The 17,926-nt window shown below is 42.9% G+C and overlaps 1 protein-coding gene across 1 annotated transcript in view; it reads left to right on the top strand.

The window, feature by feature from the left end:
* Nucleotides 1–17,926, top strand: part of CPNE4 (copine 4) — a 172,476-nt gene extending 154,550 nt beyond the window's left edge. The window contains exons 12-15 of the mRNA XM_061374972.1: nucleotides 5,888–5,939; nucleotides 10,473–10,606; nucleotides 12,751–12,987; nucleotides 17,321–17,926. Coding sequence (XP_061230956.1) covers nucleotides 5,888–5,939; nucleotides 10,473–10,606; nucleotides 12,751–12,987; nucleotides 17,321–17,452 — 555 coding nt within the window. The 3' untranslated portion in view covers nucleotides 17,453–17,926. The remainder of the gene's footprint in view (nucleotides 1–5,887; nucleotides 5,940–10,472; nucleotides 10,607–12,750; nucleotides 12,988–17,320) is intronic.

Below are 17,926 nucleotides of genomic sequence, written 5' to 3'. Positions count from 1 at the left end.
TAGAGATCTTTCATCTAATGCTCAGCAATACAATCTTCTTTCCCCAAGCCCTGACAAATACATCACCCTGCTCCTTGATCTAACTAAACCTCTGAGAGCAATATTCCCCTCTTGAGCTTCTATGACGTGAAACTTGCAGACCATGCGGGTTATTCCACAGGAGTGTCTCCAACCCATCACTTCTTTTCTGCATCGAGAAGTATCTGAGAAGTCTGATGTAAAGTGAAGAGGTGGCAGATAATACGGACTCAGACACTGCTGCAGAAGTTCACAGTGAAGAGGAGGAAAGAAAGCTGAACCAAACACTTATTTCTTAGCGGGCAGAACTCGGGGGAACTGAAAAACCACACAGCAGCACAAAACTTCCTGCTAAAATGAAAAGAAAGCTTGAGTTGTGACAGCCCCTTGGCAGGTGTATTGCCAGTAACACAGTCTTCTAAAGGAGAACTGTAGGTTGACACCTGAGGAGGTACAAAACAACTTGCAGTTTGTTTTAAGACAGTCCTGGTTATTTCTGCATCTTTAATGAAAGCTTCCTTCAGTGCTTATGCTGGGAAGAGTTGCTGGGTTGAACCTCACTATGGTTACACAAGCAGGACAGCATCTTTATGATGCTGCACTGTCTGGTTTGCTGGACAGGTAAGGGACTTGAAAAATGCTGTGGTCTTTCCTGCACTTTTCCTGCACTTTCCAGGAGCTTGAGGGCAAAAAGTATATGCAAACCAGAAGGATGTGTAACAGACCAAGGGGAAAAACAGAATTTGTCACCTTATCCAATCAATTTGAATTTAGACATAAGAACTGGACAGCGTGCTCAGAAATCAAGTAGAAAGGAAAATAAATGGCCAAGCTTTGCCAAGGAAAAATGTCTACAACGTGGTCTTAGCCAAAGATGCAAGCTGTCCGCTTCCAAACTGTTTGATTAATGAGCATTCTGAAAATAATAGATTTGAGCAATGGTTCTTTAAATGTTAGTGTCTAAGCTCTTGCAAAATATGCAGGCATTCCATATTTCATTTTCAGACTGGCAGTGGCTTTAATAGTGTTCATTTCATTCCTAGGTAAGTGCTCAATATTGCGCATCTCAGCATTTACACTTGTATGCATCTGTTGTTCATGGAGTTTTGACAACCTTGACTTAAATTAGTAAGAAAGCATTCCTAAACATGCCTGAGTTTGTCAGATTTTGTCAAGTCGTCTCAGGACCATCACCATCGGGGTTTCTGGAAAGCTGGAGCTATTTGGGACAGGGTGGTTAGTTTAAGGGGGCTACAAGGATGCTGGAGAGGGACTCTTCATTAGGGACTGTAGCGATAGGACAAGGGGTGATGGGTTCAAACTGAAACAGGGGAAGTTCAGGTTAGATCTAAGGCAGAAGCTCTTCCCTGTGAGGATGCTGAAGCGCTGGCACAGGGTGCCCAGAGAAGCTGTGGCTGCCCCATCCCTGGCAGTGTTCAAGGCCAGGGTGGACAGAGTACTGGGTGGCATGGTTTAGTGTGAGGTGTCCCTGCCCATGGCAGGGGGTTGGAATTGGATGATGTTAAGGTCCTTTCCAACCCAAGCCATTCTGTGATTCTATAATTCTATGATTGAACAATCTAGAAGAAAGGATCACTGATTTTCAGAATTCAGGCATTCCATAGTCAGCATTTGCAAAATGAATCAAAACCTTGGTTTCAAAGCCGCTTTTTATTTGAAAAAAATGGAAGTTCATGTAGAGTAAAAGGGGTTTAACAAAAATGTGAAGGCCAGAATAGAACAATATGATCTTAAGTTCCTTTTCAACCCTAACCATTCTATTAGTGTATGATTCTATAACAAGTTTTGATGCAACTTAAATAAAATGCCCTTTCACAGTCCAAAGGCTTTCCATCTCAAAAATTCCCATGAATTAGGAAATCCTCTTTTCCCTTCAGCCTTAATTAGAAACCTCTTTATCAAGGGCCATGCTATGAGACTGCATCTCATTCCATTCCAATACAAGGCAAGTAAGTTACCTGCTACGTTAAATCAAGGTGACTTTTCTACTAACCTGGTCATAAGCACATGGAAGTATGGTTCTGATTCTTGCAGAGGTCTCACGGGTACCATCACATTGACAAACAGCTGCCTTTCTGTATGCTGGTACTTGTCACTGTGTATGTACAGGCAGTGGAGGTGTTGTACAGTGGCAAAAAGAAACTGTTATAATCTGCCTTAGCACAAGTCTTTTAGACTGTTTGCTTAGTTGGTGTATCCTCAGGAACACTGCTGTCCTCTGCATCGTGATGTATCGTACAGCTACTTATTTTGCTTGTTAAAAATCTGGAAGAAATCACCTGAGAAATAGTATGGTTTTGGGGCAGGAAGTTCCAGCATTTAATAATCCCACATCCATGATGGTATCTGCTAAATAATTTATCTGGAGTCCTGCAGAGGGAAAAGATTGATACACAGCCAAGTTCAAGTAAATGTCCTTATAAGGTTTGAGTGGTGTTCTGTGCAGCAACCCAGGTAATGCCAGGGTTGGCATGATGATCACTTATAATTACCTCTGCAGCCCTGAATTTCTCTTTCCTTTCCTCTTATGGATTGATTTTATGGACTGATGTTAAGAGTAGGAGGGCTAGCAGAGGGTCAGCTACCTATCCCAAACTTAATCCAGGCTCCATGACACAGTTTTGTCAGGACACTTCTTATTGTGAGGCTGACATCCACCGCAGACCACAGTCTGCAGTTCTTTACAAAGTCAAGCAGTCATTCTGTGTTGGCATGACTTGACATATTGCTGATTTCCTGACTGCCAGATTGATCCATCATACAAGTCACCCTAGTAGATTATACAGAAACATGCTCACTGCTGAACAGCCAAGTGTCTTGTTTCGCCTGAGGATTTCCCAGCCTTCAGCATCTCAGATGTTCACACTTCTGCCTCCTTTTCCCCATTAGTTTATCAGCTCTAAGACTGCATGAGGGCTGTGTCACACTGACTTGCCTCAGGTGATGATTTCCTGTTTGGGAACCATAACAGAGCTGCTCAGAGAGCTTCTCTCCTTCACATCACACTTCAATCTTGTTTAAGTCACGGTAGAGTGCTCAGAGAGCATAGAAAACAAGCCAATACTTCTGCACATCCATTGTGTTTCCTGTCCTGGCTTCAGGATGCATTTTAACACTGTTCTTGGTGCATCAGGATGACGATGTATGAAGGCCACTTGCTTTGGGTGGACAGCAGCCATTGCTCAGGCAGTATTAATTTCTGGATCATTGTGCACACTTACTAGGCTTGGGTTTCCCTTACTGGCTTGAACTGTGAGCTACATTTTCCTCAGATACTGACCTGGGTGCCATAGCTCAGAACCAGATAAATTGTTTGCATAGTGCAATCCTGAAGGAAGTATAGCATCTAAAGCATCAAGCCCATGCTTGCACATGAGATTAAAGTACTGTATTCATAGCTCTGGGAAAGAACTGTGATGCTCCTTTAGCTGTAATGTCAAATGCATTTGGAATAAAGACATAAAATCGCTGAAGAGGCATGGAAGAATCAGCAATAAGCATGCATCGCCATCCTTCTGGCTCTGGGATACAGCTGATATAAAATACAGGAAGTCTAAAGGAAGAAGAAAGGCTATTGAACAAAATCATAGTGAGTGAGAACTCACATAATTGCTCTTGACAGCTGCAATTACCTTTGGCCTGCAGCTGGTTATGAGACTGGCAGATACCAGCTGGGCAGAGCGTACCAGGAGACACACACAGCAGCCAGACAAGGGCTCTGGAGCACCTCTGAAGTGTATCTGACAGCCCTGCTCTTCTGTGTCTGCTCAGCAAGGAACACAGGAGGTGAATTCCTGCATTTTCTTTCACTGCCAAGTAGGGTAGCCTGAATGGGCCACTAAGAGGCAACTGGTGCCTGGTGTAGACATACCAATTTCCTGGCTGGGCTGAAGGGGTTGCAGACTCTTCGGTAAGTTTTTACTTCACTTTCCCATCATGACAGAAATCCTGCTTCATTTGACCTCTTAATAAGTAATGCTTTGCTTCACCGTGGTGAGCAAAGCCAACATGTGATGGAGAAATTCAATTTCTGTGTGAGAATCTCTCTTCGGCAGCAGTTAGCCAACTTAGAGTCATAGTCACAGAGTGGTTTGGATTGGAAAGGACCTTAAGATCATTTAGTTCCAACCCCCTGCCATGGGCAGGGACACCTCACACTAAACCGTGTCACCCAGTACTCTGTCCAACCTGGCCTTGAACACTGCCAGGGATGGGGCAGCCACAGCTTCTCTGTGCCAGCGCCTCAGCACCCTAACAGGGAAGAACTTCTGCCTTAGATCTAACCTGAACTTCCCCTGTTTCAGTTTGAACCCATCACCCCTTCTCCTATCACTACAGTCCCTGATGAAGAGTCCCTCTCCAGCATCCTTGTAGCCCCCTTCAGACACTGGAAGCTGCTCTGAGGTCTCCACGCAGCTTCTCTTCTCCAGGCTGAATTACTATTTACCATTTTACCCTATACCACTTTGCTTTTACAGAAGCATATATGCAATCATGTATTTGATCTGTGGTTCCATCAGCCATTTCCCAATACTGTGCTCTCAAGTCATCTAAACTAACAAATAAAGCAGCATCACCCAACAAATCTCCTTCTGCAAATAATCCAGGTTCCATTGGACAGGGAGTAAATAGGTTGCTTTCCATATGACTAGGACTGTTGGTACTTTTGAAGGTCCTACAGACATCTGTGAAGTCTCAAATGTGTGTCATTGGAGTTAGCTATATAAACACCATTATGAATCTGGATTAAGTACCTGAGTTCAACTTTGTATTTTAGAAATTGCCTGCTGAAGTATATATATATATATATATATATATACACACCTTGTGAATTGGAAGACAAAAGAAAGTTGGGCCTCATTCAGGACACTTTAAGGGAAAACAGGAAAATTAAGACTAAAAAGAATCAAGCCTTCTCAGTGATCAAATGGGTCAAAAAGGAATCTGGAAAGAAATGCAGGCAAGAAAACCCTTAAAACCAGAAAAGAGCATCCAAGGAAAATTTCAGTCCCAACAGATTTGTGCTGTGGATGCAGATCTCTAAGTGACGGATAGGGGAAGCCGCAAACCTTTTTCCATTTCCTTCCATTAGTTGTTCACACAGAAGCTGTGTATTATTTTCCCAGACCACTAAAGATACCATACGTTGCTTTAGTTGAAAAGCAGCAACTTTTCTGTATTCATGCCTCTTTAGAAATAGCTCTGTAGTATTTTATTACAGCCAGATTTAGAGAGACAGAGAGACTGGAGTATTCCTTTCCTCCCAACCTAATGTCACTTCCTGACCAGCTCAGACCCCTTAGATCTCTTACATTATGATTTCACAGTGGGTCCGGGTGACTGTTGTGATCTCTTTGGAGAATAACTTATTTTCCCAGTACTCCCGTGGCCTTCAAATGAGGAACTGTTCACACAAGTGAGTTCAGGATTCAAAAGGGACCCGAGCTTCCACTGTCAGTGCTCTCTCGCAGCCTGCTTTCTGCTGCAGTCCAAGATGCTGAGCGAGGGAGAGGTGGCATTTAAATCTCAGCAATAGATCTGTCTTCTGTGCCTGGCATTGGTAGCCCATTCCTGACACTGTATTTATGTGATTCCTCATGTACTTGAGTGCCTTTAATTTGTGCTATTTCTTTTCTTGGGTTTATTGCTATTGACAGATTTGATTCCAGTTTCATTACTTTATTTCTGTGGGGAGTTCCAGCAGGGACTCTATTTCACATTTAATGGCTGGAAGCTTGCAAGGTCTCTGGTTTAACACAGAAATAATGTAAAGGGTGTTTAACTGCAAGTCCTCTTGGAATAATTTTTTTGACTACAGCCTTTTTCTCTTCTTTGCATTTCTCTGCAGGTCTCTCACGATTTCGCAATCAATTTCAATGAAGACAACCCAGAATGTGCAGGTAACACTCACATGAGGCCAGGCTGCTGTGTCTTTGCTGTGTGCTAAATGCGCTTGCCTTTTTTATTGTATCCCCTGAGTGTTTTTTAAAGACAGCAGCCAGGATTTTCAGAACCTGATGGACTCCAAGCCATTTGGCTTGGCTATAGAAACCTTAGAAAATGCCACACATCAATTTCCTGACAAATAGGTCCCTCTGAAAGTACATCATGTCGGACATTCAGCTCTTGCGCTTCCCCGAATCAGTAGCAAAGCACTGAAGTAAAGCTGTGCCTTTTAGATTCATCCCAGATCTTCAGCTCCATCAACAGCAGAGGTTGTACAACTAAGAAGTTGCAAAAGTAGACTCTGCCAGATCAATAGTAGCAGCAGCCTGCTGCAAGTCAGCCCAGCAATGTCCAGCACCAAACGTCAGGGTAGCAGCTAAGGACTGCTGTTGTAGAAGGAAGCATACTTTCATGACAGTAGATGGAGCAGGAGGCTGTTCTAACACAGTGTAATTATGTTCTATCCATAATCAATCACTAATCCTCGGTAGTCAGAGGCCAGATTCATGTAGCAGATGTTGCTAGATGTCTTGTATTTGTAAGCATCAGTGACTGATGCTGTCTTTCTAGAATCCTGCCACAAATCACAAACTTTGTAAAAGACAGTAACAACAATAAACAGCCCAACAAATAAACCCAGACTATCACTTAGCTGAGAGTCTTAGATGATCACTGCTGCCTAAAACCCACAGCTTGTTATTCTCCCTTATCCTTCTGCTTCCATACAGACATGGAGATGGGTGCTTCAAAATGCTCTTCCTATTTTCTATCTCTTTTCTAGCTGCTTCTTTCAGCCTTTCTCATACTTGTTAGTGGACTTTTTTTCAGGCATGGTCAGGGGAATATGTTCAGGATGGCAATTAAGATGGCAGAAAATGGAGTGAAGAAAGAAGAGAGGACAAGCAGTTCAAGAGAAGGAGACATTAAAAGAACTCAGAGTTCACTCATCCTAAATGCTAGACCTCTGTTTTTGGTTCAGTGGGCATTTCTGATTTGTTGTTGCACTTGCATTGTTGGATTGGCCCAGCCACTGCAGGTCACACACTTGAAATGTAATTTGGCGTTAAGTCCTACAGCTGCTTGATGTGTTCACACAGTTTTTTACATTGCTTATAAGGAGTTAAAAGAAGCAGAAACTACATTTACGCATCTTTAAGTGCCTGTATAACTTGTGAACCAGCCTGAAGTTGAGGCTTTAGTCACAGTGAAGACACGGGGATGAGGTGGGGAAGCAAAACAGACCTCACCCTTTTGTCTGGACCATCACACTTTAAAATGTGTTAGCTCGCCTGCTTCTGAACACAGAAGGCCTGATCTGTGTTAACATCTCAGTTAACAATGGTCGGCACGTACTATGTAACGTTCAAATACAGCTTTGTTTCCCTGTCTAAATGCAGGACATTTAAACTGTGTACTTCAGAGAAAAGCCCTAGTAGTCCATAGAAAGAACACTTCTTTTATCCTCCCTTTGCTGTCTGAGTCCAAGGCTAATTCTTTTATCACACTGACATTGTTGTATAATGGTTTGTATTGATTGAAAAGGCTTTCACATCTCTGTAGCAGGTCAGAGGTTGGACAGACTAACCCTCTGCAAGTAAACAGCTTTCTATGCAGACCATACTGTGTATGCAGAATAAAATGTAAGGATGGAAATGAGAGGAGGTTTAAAAAAAGAGGAAGGAGCTGCTCTATGAGTCTTGCCTTGGCTTATGTCACTGAGTATTTAAACTTTACTGGGTTCTTTGCATAAGACTTAGTTATGTGATAAGTCAACCCATCACACAGAAGTTGAGTTGTAGGGCTAAGAAGACATAAAAAGATGGTTGTAGCCCAAAAGGCCAGGGAAGGAATTTTGCAGCAATTTACATGCATGTGTGAGATATAAAAAGCACTTCTTTGTCCTGTATGATGCCTTTTAAAATAATACGCATCTGGATGAAAGCAAGGAAAGGAAACATACCAGAAAACATGTTTCCTTATCTTCTGTACCTTGCTTATCACATGCCTGTCATGGATGCTTGATCAGTTCCTATCACCAACCATTCTGTGATGTTTTCTAGATGCTCTCACTTTATTAGGTGACATGGAGCTGTAACACCAGCATGTCATGTGGAGAGAGAATGCAAGAGTGAGATGGAGATAAGGTGCTTAGTGACCAAACTATTTTTCCTTGTAATATTTAGCATACTTGCTAGAAAACAAAGGAAAATGGCTTTGGAGCAATTCCTTAAACAGGGAAACAGGGGTTGGATAGTACATATGTGTCTAATTTGCTTTCGAGGAACGAAATCCCTTTGTCTGTGGGAGTAGTGAGCTTTCACTGGCACAAGGTAGTGTGAAGCATCCCTCTACATAGATTAAAAACTGTGTATAGAATTATAGGATCATATAGGTTGGAAAAGACCTCTAAAATCAACTGTCTAAGCCATCTCAGCTGCCAAGTCCAGCACTAAACCGTGTCCCTGAGTGGCACATCTGCAAGTCTTTTCAATACCCCCCAGGGACGGTGACTCAACCACTGCCCTGGGCAGCCTGTTCCAATGCTTGACAAACGTTTCAGTGAAGAAATGGTTCCCAATCTCCAGTCTAAACCTCTCCTGGAAGAGCTTGAAGCCATTTCCTCTGATTCTATCACTTATTACTTTGGTGAAGGTGACTGGAATTCACAGAATACAGATATCCTCACCTTTCCTCCCCTGGTACAATTTCCATTCTTGAAAATCATAGTATTTATACCCTTATATTTATAGTATATTATATTAATAGCTTTATACTTCAGATTTAGTCTTTATTGTCCGCAAAAGAAAGTGACAACCTCTAATCAGAAGGAATGCTTCTACACATGCAGGCATTTTACATGCATCTTACACCCACCTATATATGCATACACTGTATTTCATCAGAGCTGTACGAAGCGGATTCCAATTGAAAACGCAGAGTTGAAGGAATCCAGAGAAAAGTAACCTACAAATTAAGCTACTCACATATCCTGTTGGATTTGGATATATAAGGACAGTAGATACCTCTAAAAGATACTAATCTGAAACAAGAAATCATTTCTGGAACATGTTTGTTTCTAAAATGAAAGCAACTTTCTGACGTGTACCACAGTAAATCTGTGTGGAATGTAGGGAGTGAGTTTCATCTTACGCCATTTCAATGCATAGGAGAAAAACTACAGTGCATCTTGGCATCATCTCGGAGAAGATTTATGAGGCCCTCATGCAAGATCAGTAGGTATACATAAGGAAATCCACAGCAGGTTTAAAATTAGGAGTTAACAGAAGGTCTGTTTTGCAATATATAATTTAGTCACTGGAATTACCAAGGGAAATTTTGTAACATTACTTTACATTTTAGCCAATTCTAGCAATAATTGGAGCACGTTCCTTTGTCTCTGAGCACTGCAATGGGAAACTGTGTTTGTGGCTAGCTACAGAGACAGAAGACTGCATTCTCCACCGTTTCTTGATAGGAGGTTCAGGTTTATTGTTATAAAGCCATTACAGTTCCCTGTGATTTGTTAGTAACCAGTCTGCACCCATATATCCTCTAAACTTGGTTGAGTAGCATTTCATGAGTGAGCTATGCAAACTCAACCTACCTTAGCCTCTTAGAGATGATTTTCATTCTTCTGCATCCTTCATAAAGCTCTTCAGCCTATGACTCTCTTTCCAACTTTAGCCCTCTAATCCTTTAGGTCTGGCGTAAGCTGAGAGTTCTGAATGCAGAGGCAAAACTGCCTCCCTTCCAGAAATCCTTCTTCTCAGTGATTGGAAACACCAAATTGCATTCGGTGATCTGTCAGGTGTGTCAGCAGAAGTGCGTTCTCCCTGCTCTGGCTATATATCCTGGAATGAAAAAGCTCAAAATAGCTAGTTCTTCCATCAGAACTTCTTGACTACAGCTCATTTTTCTGTTGACTGCAAAGCATCCTGCTGTTTCTTCCAAGTTTTACAGCTTTTGGTCATAATCAAATTCTGCCTGTGAGCAACAATGCAGATTCACCCTGTGCTCTTTTCTTAGCCAGGGGAGTCAGGAAAAGCTGTTTGAATTGCTTGACACCTCTAGGTTGTAAGTACAAAGGGCAGATTTGTTGGTAACTACCACAATAAGCAGAATTTAACTGAAGAGGAAGAGGGAGACGTGTTGAAGTGTTCCTGATTTGTGCTACCCTTTTAGCATGAACCTCTTGATCACTTACAACTTGAACTGAGGAGGATGGAGGCTAGGGTACTGCAAGCTGACACCTGAAAAGAAGACATTAAAAAGGAGAAGCATGGTACAGTGAATTCTGTATTACAAACTAGTGTCAAGGCAGCTAGGGACAGCTTCTTGAAAATCACTTGATGTTGTTAGTCCTTCCTAATTATGTGATGTCTTGAATTTATTCATTAAGAGCCCACCTTTTATTTGCATTTTAAACAAGCATGATCCTGGTGATGCACTCCACATTTACTTGCCTTTTGTGTGGCTTTTCATGCCAGGAATACAGGGCGTGGTGGAGGCGTATCAGAGCTGCCTTCCCAAGCTGCAGCTGTATGGACCCACAAACATCGCTCCCATCATCCAGAAGGTGGCAAAATCAGCATCAGAGGAGACCAACACCAAGGAGGCCTCGGTAAGGGCATAATGCTGTGTTCACCTCTCGTATTACGATGGATCTCTTGCAGGACATCCAAACAGGGCCCTTTCATGGATGTGAATCATGCCTTCACCAGTGGCTTTCACAGCTTGAGCCTGTGTCAGCTGGAGCAGTGTATCTTGCCTTTATGGCTTCGATAGTCACACCTTCAGACTCTTCCCCACTGTTCTGTTTCCTGCTTTTAAAGCTGTAACACACCAAGTTCTTCACTGTGGAAATAGAAATGCCACCACTAAGATAACAGAACTTCAGGAATCAAGCCCTAAAAGTGTTGATTGAGCAAAGGGAGGAGTTCAGATGATTCTGTAAACAGACTGCCCAATTCTAGGTCTCTTGCCGAGGCTGGACTAAAACCCTTTTGTTCAATTAGGGGATTTTTCCAACCACTCCTTTGAAAACTGCAGGTTTCAAGCTTGCTGTTACCAATGTGGAGTATCATGTCCCTTTTGGAAAGCAGGAGACAAGTCTGTTAACCTACATTTGATACAACACCATGACAGATTTTTTGGCTAAAAGATTGCAGTATAGATCATGGTTTAAATGTATGTCTTTGAAATGCATTAGGCTTCTTTTTCTCCTGCCTTCCAGACAGAATAGGACAATGAGAGAACTGGAAATAATAGGTGAGTGAGTAGGTCTGAAACGTTTACAAGAGCAGTGCTGTGGGAGTAAAGGATGTAAGAGAGAACTTGCATACTGCATTATGGAAAATGCCTATGTATAGGATCACAATAAAGCTGTACATTGGCATGCATCTCATACCAGGCCTAGAGCTTTCCCTAAGCTTTCTTCATGTGTTGAGCCTTTTTTTAAGTCCTGTTAAGGCAGCAGTTCCCAAATATTTCTGTTCATGAGTTTGGGCTTGTGATTGTCATTCCCGTGCTGTTTGCAGGTTCTTGAGAGTATTTAGAGTCCCAGTCCTAAAATGGGGAATTGCTGTGTTTTCATTTCCATGCCCACCTAATGCTGAGGAGGCTCACTCTGTTCCCACTGCTGCCTCTGAACTAGTCTGTCATATTGAATAAGTTGTTCCATGTTTCTAAACCTAAGCTTCCCCTCTTTCTGATGGGAAAAACATATTCATTTACAGCAATAGCCTTCAAGATAAAGTGTTCTCCCTGTACATTTTGTTTTATTCGTGGCAGGAGATGAACAGAACACTTGGAGTTTATATAGCTGTGTGTATATGTTCATTAAGTTAAGTGCATTGGTATTGCTCATGCAGAGTGACCAGATTCTAGGAGCTGTTCATTTTTCCTGTTAATGCACATTTGTTCAGTGACTCCAGCTGCCTAACAGTTCATAAAGAACCCATGTGAGAGTCACTCTTCCCCGTTACCAAGTGGAGTCCTAGCCCATGATCCCACTTCAGTGGGGTTTAGAGTTTTGGCAAAGAAATTACAAGCTCACAGAATTGCTTGCTCTCATTTAGAGAATGAGAAAATCTCTCTTCAAGGCTCTGCATTAAGTGATGGAAGATGGATGTATTCCTCCCTGCACATGCCCTTGGTCTCCCCAGGGACCCCCATACCTGGCACTATGTGGTGCTTCTCCATAGAGTGGGTCAGCCTCCAGTTTGCAGATGGATGCACCCATCCCACTTGCCTGTTTGCAGAGCTTGTCCGCAGAGTGCTGTCATAACCTCCCTGGTAGCTCTGCTACAGGCTTGTAATGCTTCAATACCCCATCCCTCCCGGCCTCCCACTGGTTCCCAAAGGGAAAACAAATGCAATCAGAAACTGACAGCATAAGTGATTGTGCAGCACATGGGAAATAGGGCTAGTGAGGATCTCTGGATTATTCCAGACTTCCCAGCCCAAGTCCTGACTCTCCCAGGTCTAGTAGCTAGAAACCCCCTTTTCTACATTGTGAAGCCCTTGGCTCCCTCGAGCTCCTGGAAATCACTTGAACTAGAAGTAACCTCCAGAAGAGGACAGATTAGTATCTGAGGAGGTTTGGATTGGAAACAGACATAACCTTTGAGTCGCTATAAAGGCTCTCTCCTATCTAAGCAAGTTGATGAGCGGCTCACCAGCAACACCGTTATGCTGGAAGAGGGCAAGCAGCTTTGGAGGATGAACTAACGCTGTACTTCCTCACTTCTTTCCCAACAACTGCAGCAATATTTCATCTTGCTGATCCTGACGGATGGCGTCATCACAGACATGGCTGACACCAGAGAGGCCATTGTCCACGCCTCCCACCTTCCCATGTCAGTCATCATCGTCGGCGTGGGGAACGCTGATTTTAGCGACATGCAGATGCTGGATGGTGATGATGGGATCCTGAGGTCTCCCAAGGGCGAGCCTGTGCTTCGAGACATTGTCCAGTTTGTGCCATTTAGGAACTTCAAACATGTAAGCTGACTTTCCCATCCACTCCACAGAAGGGTGAATGTATATAATATAGAGTGAAACAGTGCCTGGGGCATGAAGTGTTGAGTAAGTCTGTGGCATTATTTAGTCAGAAATGGAGAGGAATACAGAATCAAACATGCTCCATTAGTAAGATGTGGGGTGGAGGGAAGAGATGGGGCAGAATCCATGTGCTTCTTGTGGTACCAGTCATTGCTTCCACTTTCTCCCTGATTTTAGTTTCATTGTTCTCCCTGAATTATTTTTCCTGGAGTCTCTTTTTCATTCTCTTTGCATCTGTTCTATCACGACTCCTGTGTTCTGCTGTCCCTCCCTTCATTTCCACAGGCAGCTGAAATGGCTGTGAACTTGTACTCACAGTGTTCCTTGTTGAAATGTAGGTCCCCAAGTTCTCAAAGGCATGTCTGTCCTCCCACAGGGTTAGGGCTAGGGTTTTTCAGGGCCCTTTTCCTCCATATGGAGGCACACAGTGGCCATTGTGCACCTCAGCAATGCTTATCACATCCCTTTCCCTCTGTTCTTCCATCTTTCTCTCCCTTACATGCATTTTTATGGTAACAGTGCCACTCAGTCCCCTATCTGCTGGAAGAAAGCATGAGCACTGACCTGCTCATAACTTGTGATTCTCCATCATCAGATAATCACAAGTACATAGTGATGCACTGTAGTGTATTGCTGAGGTGTCAAGAGGTGAGTTATTTATGGGCTAGTGCTAGACCTACTTTCAATGAGCTGAAAACACGTTTTCTCCCCCTTTCTCTCAGTAGCAGAGATAATATAGATACAGCGATCGCTAATGTATTTGCTGTATCAGAAAAGTCAATATCTCTTCTGCAAGTTGATATTTAGTCTGTTTATTGAAATCTTTCAGCATTTCAGCAAGTATCAGTGTAATGGGTCAGTGTCCATAACAGTACCCACTTCTGGCTGAAATTCTGTTGCTATATCCCAGATAATCTCTCTGAACAAAGCGACATCCACAGCTGTCTTACTTCCGTATCCTCAGCACAAAGACCTTGCCTTTTGCATCAACTAGTGAAAGAATTTGTCATGGGAGAAATGAGTGTGGTGTTTTGATTGGGATTTATTTTTCCTAACAAAGAAAGGCAGATTTAACCCATTATGAGATTTTTGTCTTACCAGTTCTGATTAAACCCAAGAATTACCATAAATCGGCTTATTACATTTGACAGCTTTAAGTAAAGGATGTATTTGGTTAAAAATCACATCCTTTTTGTCAATGTACATTGTCTTTAGTTCTTTCTACGAAGGATCTTTCTCGACTAGTTGTATAAGGTTTCTAGGTTTTTCTGATAAATCAAGTATTCTGTATGCCTAAATCCATACTGCCACTCCTGCTGATGGAAAGAGGGGAGAAAAGGTTATTTGTGAGCAATTATTTTTTGCTTTCCTGGAACAGAAAACCAAAATTCATTTGGAGTCAACCCAAACAACATTGTTTTTCACTTCTTCCATTCTCAGGGCAGCCTGGAACTTAAAATCTCATCTGTACCCAAAAGAGATCAGAAATAACCTATCCAAAAGCTGCCCCTGTAAGAATATTGAAAGGAGGGAGAAGGTAGTTGTAAAAATTACCTACAGAGTGAATCCCCTGTATTTAAGAAGTTTGACTTCAGAGAAGGTTCTCATCCTGCACAGCACTCATACAGGCAGTTAACACATTTCAGCTAGTTACAATTATTCACACACCTAAAGCCGCATATCCACTGCAGTGTTGTACTGGCTCAAGACCCAGTGCAGACAGAAAACTTTATTATGGGTGCTTATTCTGCTACATGATGTAGTGTATCAGGAGTTTAAACCCATCACCCCTTGTCCTATCGCTACAGTCCCTGATGAAGAGCCCCTCTCCAGCATCCTTGTAGCCCCCTTCAGACACTGGAAGCTGCTCTGAGGTCTCCACGCAGCTTCTCTTCTCCAGGCTGAACAGCCCCAATGTTCTCAGCCTGTCTCCATACAGGAGGTGCTCCAGCCCCTGAGCATCCTCATGGCCTTCTCTGGGCTTGCTCCAACAGCTCCATGTCCTTCTTGTGCTGAGGACACCAGAACTGCACACAGTGCTGCAAGTGGGGTCTCAGGAGAGCAGAGCAGAGGGGCAGGATCACCTCCCTTGACCTGCTGCTCACGCTGCTTTTGATGCAGCCCAGCACATGGCTGGTTTCTGGGCTCAAGCGCACACTGAAGCCGCTCATGTTCAGTTTCTCATCAACCAACACCCCCAAGTCCTCCTCCTCAGGCTGCTCTGAATCACAGTGATGCAGATGATACAGGCAGATGCGTATTGGCCCCATGTTCAGTTAGGTGACCTACACGTGATCCACAGAAGCTGATGGCAAGTGCTCCTGCCCAGTGCTTTTAAAACTAGAGCAGGGTGAAGCTTCCTGATTGCTAAGGCTTGTGCGTGCAGCAGTGCCCCAGGACTTTTCCCCACTCCCTGTTTCCACCATTTACGTAGGGTTGTTGGTAAGATGTCACAGAGGCAGGCTAAGGTACACACAGCTTTGGCTCACTACAAAGGAGATTAAAAAAGCCCCAGTAATTCTCAATAGCAACATAGAAATCAGCTATTTCAGTGAAAACAGGTTTAGGCAAGAATGGAGCAACTGTGGAAAACCATGGATTTCACTTTGAAGGATTAAAATAAATGGGTTCTGGGTAACACCTGCGAACAGTCACTGCGCTATCACACGAAGTATGGACTCTGCTTTGCCAGTTTGTTCATGCAGAAATGTTCCAGCCTTTTTTTGCCTGCACAAATACTTGTATATGAACATCACAGTAGGGACGTAGCTGTTCATTTTATTTATTACTCAAAATGCCAAAATCGTTTGTTTCTGGTTTTAGCAGCATTATCTGTGTATTTGTAGTATTGTCACATTTGATACTGGAATTTATAATAGCCCAAGGGCTTTCTGCACCCTGGATTAGCTTGCCTATGGATAATGTACTAGTTACATCCTATGGAAGCCTTATTTTAAGACTGAAAGGATAAGGATCTCACCCCATGAAATAGAATAGGGCAATAAACACTCAATACAACTACTTTGTGAGATGGTAGTTTTGAAACCTGGCTGACAGTGAGAAGGGAAGTGTTCACTAATGTGGGAAAAAGTACTTGGTGCATAGAAATGTGACCTTGCCACCAGTTGAGTTCCTGTGCATCACCTGAGCTGCAGTGTGTGACCCATGTGTGCTCTAGCTGGAGGTAAACACATTGGTTTATACGTCTCAAACTGATGTTTAAGCATTAGCAGTTTTGCTGCATTTTGGGGGTGGGCTTACAGGGAACACAGTCAGACAGTTTGATTCCAGGGGCTTGGAATCAGCTCTACCCATAATACATAGAAACAAGCAAATCCAGAACATGGAGCAAGAGGGTGGAGAACAGGAGTCCAGTTTTGTCACTGCTGAGTTCAGGAGCTGAGGAAAATCCTTGCAGGTAACAGTTGCCTATAAAACATCCACAGGCCCTGCTGCTTAAAATGAAGCTTTGTCAGGGGGTGAGGCAGCCACTGTGTGTTATCCATGGAGGACATGATTTCTCATTGCCTCCTCCCTGTCTGGGGCAAAAGCCTGTGGCCAGCTCTACATCTCTGCCCATGTCTACATTTCAACATCACTGGCTCTTAAATCTAGTTGACACCTACCATTTATGCACTGGAGGAAGAGCTTTAAAGCCTTCACAAAACCTAGGATTGAAGCTTTCTCATGACCATGGTTTAATTTCAATGAAAACAGAATAGTTTTTATTGAATTAAAAACTTCCCCAGCCATTAAAACACTTATCCAGAAGAGGAGAATGGTGATGGAAGGTCTCCCTTCTGCAGTGACATATGTTCATATTCAACCCGAAGCTCTGCAGCATTACTGCCCCCATGGCAGGGGAGTTGGAACTGGATGATCTTAAGGTCTTTTCCAACCCTTACTGTTCTATTCTAAGATTACTCACCAAGTACTGATGAACGAAGTCTTTGTGGCCCTTTCAGTGCAATATGGTTCTCTCCCAAACTGCAGAGAAGTTCAGTTACCCTGAACTTAAAATAGTCCAGATGGAGGTGAAAAACATGCAGAGCACTTTGGGCTTTAGCGGACTTTGAGGCAGCTGCAGCTCCATGCCCAAACTGACTCACAAAATGAGTTTACAGCAGTAGTGACACTCACTTTGAGTCTTCTTTGCCTTCTGTTTCTGTACCATACTTCCCCCCTTGATCTCATGGCACCAATGCCTCTAAAGGCCATAGCACTTCCAGCAGAGAGGCAGGTTAACACTTGTGTTTTCTACCATTTCCTGCAGGCATCCCCAGCTGCTCTAGCAAAAAGCGTTTTGGCTGAAGTTCCAAACCAAGTCGTGGACTATTACAATGGCAAAGGGATAAAACCCAAATGTATGTCAGAATACGAGTCTTCCAGGACACTAGCTCCATGAACCTGCCTGCACTCTTTTACAAAATGAACAACAGAAAAACGCTACTGTCTACAACTACTGTACTTAAAAATGAAACAAAAATAGCACGTTTTGGTGATTTTTAACTAAAATAACCTCTTTTTTTTTTTTCTTTGCATGTGTAGCCTAAAGGCTTAAATCTGTGAAGCAGCTGTATTGTTGAAAACTTTTTATGAGGAAACCAATCCAGACAAAACGAGTGAACTCTTTACATTACAGCATGTCGCCTTGAAATAAAAGTTATCCGGTATCTGGTTTTTATACAGGTTTGTTGAAATTTTGCTAAATTTCTTATCTTTACACTGTAAAGCATTTTGAAATATTTATGGAGAGTCGAGAGCCAAAATGTCTTTGGTTTAATCTGCTATGAACTGAGAGATTTTTCCAAATGGCAGATGCATGAACTGTATTTTGCATGTTTAAAATAAAAACAACACAGTTTTGCAGTTGTCTTTA

Source organism: Neopsephotus bourkii, unplaced genomic scaffold (genome assembly GCF_033783945.1).
Source record: "Neopsephotus bourkii isolate Nb327-2 ecotype Australia unplaced genomic scaffold, CSIRO-AGI_Nbou_v1 NB_1655, whole genome shotgun sequence".
Classification (NCBI taxonomy): Eukaryota; Metazoa; Chordata; class Aves; order Psittaciformes; family Psittacidae; genus Neopsephotus; species Neopsephotus bourkii.
The sequence above is the reverse complement of the archived record's forward strand: the minus strand, read 5'-3'. Positions and strand labels throughout refer to the sequence as shown.